Source organism: Lontra canadensis, unplaced genomic scaffold (assembly GCF_010015895.1).
Source record: "Lontra canadensis isolate GAN:19392208 unplaced genomic scaffold, GSC_riverotter_1.0 scaffold12, whole genome shotgun sequence".
Lineage (NCBI taxonomy): Eukaryota > Metazoa > Chordata > Mammalia > Carnivora > Mustelidae > Lontra > Lontra canadensis.
The window spans coordinates 11414953-11418148 of NW_022631006.1; the positions used below are offsets into that span (position 1 = coordinate 11414953).

General features: G+C 38.8%; 1 protein-coding gene across 1 annotated transcript; it reads right to left on the minus strand.

Annotated features, from left to right (window-relative positions):
• Positions 1 to 1255: 1255 nt before the first annotated feature.
• LOC116867126 (S-phase kinase-associated protein 1) lies at positions 1256 to 2543 on the minus strand. The gene has a single exon (XM_032856520.1). The coding sequence runs from the start codon at positions 2452 to 2454 to the stop codon at positions 1963 to 1965; it is 492 nt and encodes a 163-aa protein (XP_032712411.1). The 5' UTR covers positions 2455 to 2543; the 3' UTR covers positions 1256 to 1962.
• Positions 2544 to 3196: the final 653 nt, after the last annotated feature.

Consider the following 3196-nt stretch of genomic DNA (forward strand, 5'->3'; position numbering starts at 1 on the left):
ATGCACTTCTTTAGTTTTTGTTTGTCTGGGAAACTCTTCATCTCTCCTTCTATTCTGAATGATAGCCTTGCTGGATAGAGTATTCTTGGCTGCAGATCACTCCTTCCACATGCATTTATCCTTTTTCTTTTCCTCTCTCTCTTTTTTTTTTTTTTTTAAAAGATTTTGTTTATTCATTCATGAGAGTCAGAGAGAGAGAGAGAGAGAGAGGCAGAGGGAGAAGCAGGCTCCCCACTGAGCAGGGAGCCCAATGTAGGACTCGATCCCAGGACCCCGGGATCATGACCTGAGCCAAAGGCAGATGCCCAAACATCTGAGCCACCCAGGTGCCCCTTTTCCTCTCTTTTTAAGGAGGGGTATAGACTCATGGACTTTTAAAAAGTTCAGCATGTTGAAATTCTTTTCATTTGTTTATTTTTGCTGATTGCCATGTTCTCTTATGTTTCCTATCAGTCTTTGAGCATGCTGTTAGTTCTGCAAAAAGAATATGTCCCAAGTCACATTGTATTTTCTCTGACCTAGCTCTGGAATCAGCCTTTTTTTTTTTTTCTATGTGACCCTGCTTCTTTCTGTTGGACTTTGGTATTTAGATGCTGAAATCAGGATACAAAGCATATTCTTTGCTACTGAAGAGTCATTGCTTCTAGGATCTTTCAATGGACGAAGCTAGGAAATATATACTTTTTAAAACCATGAATTTGTAGTGCTACTACTACTTCCTTAATCCAATGCCACAGGGTTTGCTGCTTCTTCCTCTGTTCCATATCTTAAACAAAAATCTCCCACAGTGGAGAAAACTGGTTCCCAACATCAATATATCTATTTATTTGGAAAATTATTTTCAGAATTATCAGATCAATACCACTGCCAACAACAAACTTATATGATGGAAAATTAGTTTAGCCTTCAAAGATTACTTGGAATCATTATTTTTCTTCTTTCAAGTGGTCATGCTATTGATGTGATCATACTTATGCTGGTTTGTTTCTGTTTCTGTTCAGTTTAGAATCAATTCAACCTTTGGATTTAATTTTGTATTTTGAAAATGAAAACATTTACATGGTTCAAGAGTTAAAATTCCATGAAAAATATAAAAATTTGATCAGCTTTGGTTCCATTGTTTCCCCTATCTTTCCCACTCTTTTTCATCTTTTCCCTTTAGGTTTCTGGTTTATTTTCCCTGCATTTCATTTTGCATAAATAAGCCCATATTTTTGCCCCCAGTTGTATTGAGATTCACTTGATGTATGATGCATTTTTTTTTTTTTTTTGGGTTATTTGTCTTTTTTAATCGAAAAGCTAACAGACTGGCTAGTTACATTTCCCCCCGAACCACAAATTTAGTAGTAACTCAGTCTCTAGCCAACATATTCAAAGCCGAGAATTAAAAATGCAAAAACAAGTCCTTAGATCCAATTAAGGGAGCCCTGCTACATACAGGCTAATCAATACCAGTGGTACTCCTTGACTCCAGGAAGCTGGAAGACACCCTAATAATCCCACTCAAAGCATTTACCTCAAGTAGCCTTTTTCCAGTTTCCAACTCATGAATAAAGATAATACGTTGTTAATTCTATTTCAGAAAACTTTTTTCAACTTGTTTTATTTACAATGCCAACTTTTAAAAGGTCATTAAACTAAAGTTAACTAGACAATAAACTAGGCAGAAATCGCTTTACAAAGAGAGGGAAAGCCCAAAATGCCACCTTCTACAGAGAACTCACAGTTCAGGTTTATTTAGAGCAAAGAAAAAAAAACTTTTGATCGTACTAGAAGAAACTCAGCCATAAGTTTGGAATCTGTACTCAAACTACACATGCAAGGAGGGCAATATTCTGCTTAAACAACTGATTCGCTGCTGCCATTTGTCTACTGTTTGTCTAATATTAACAATTATAAACAGAGCAGTGCAACTAGTACTTGGAACAATCCTTACAGTGTTACAGTGTCAGGCATAACATTTCACTTCTCTTCACACCACTGGTTCTCTTTGCGTACCTGGGCTTCCTCTTCTTCAGTAAAGTCATTTTTGATATTGAAGGTCTTGCGGATCTCCTCAGGAGTTTTCCCCTTGATCATATTGGCAACAGTCTTGCATGTTACATCAAGCAAACCTTTGATGTCTAAGTAGTTCGCAGCCAGAATAAGTTCAAACAGTGTTCCTTGGTCAACTTTCAGGAATTCTTGGTCCCAAACAGGGATATCATCTGTCCGCTTTTCTTTGTTCTCATCATCCTCAGGAGGAGGGGGGTCATCCTTGTGGTGGGTGCACCACTGAATGACCTTTTTTAATATTGCTGCATTAACATTTGGTAGAGGAACTGGATCATCATCTCCTTCATCGTCCATTCCCAAATCTTCCAACATGGTCTTGATAGTCACAGACTGTTTGGCGATTTCAACATCAACTTCAAATATCTCTCCATCGGAACTCTGCAACTTAATTGAAGGCATGGTGCTAGGTCTCAGGCCGACTGCGGGTCAGAGGCTGATAAAAACACAGCGGCCTCCGGAACGTTGGGAGAAAAGCGGAGAACAAGGCCACTACCATGATGCATTTTTTTATTTCACCTTCTTTCTTTCTTTTTTTTAATTAAAGATTTTATTTATTTATTTGACAGACATCACAAGTAGGCAGAGAGGCAGGCAGAGAGAGAGGGGGAAGCAGATTTCCTGCCGAGCAGAGAGCCCAGTGGGGGCTTGATCCCAGGACCCTGGGATCATGACCTGAGCTGAAGGCAGAAGCTTAACCCACTGAGCCACCCAGGCGCCCCTCACCTTCTTTCCTATAGAAGGTAGCATAGCATACGTACTTTTCATTTTTTTCCTTTTTTTTTTTTTCATTTATACAAACAACATTTTAATTTCTCTTTTTATTGTGGTTCTGACAAATCAGTTTTGGCTGAATAGAAATATTGTCCTGTGGCACAAAGCCCCAAAGTTCAAGGAAGTTCCCAATGATGGGCCATTTTCTATTCTGGGATACCAATGAGGTGCCTAAGGGCACCTGTGACAAAAAGAAAGAGAAACAGAAAAGAATGGGTGAGGAGAGTGGTGGGGCAGAAGATGGGGAGAAAAATTGGCCTTGAAAAAGCATTTATTTATATCAGGTAAGATGGCGGAGGATATGAAATCTAAATTTCATCCTGTCTCAGGAATTCAGCTAGACAGTTATCAAACCATTCTGAACATCTAC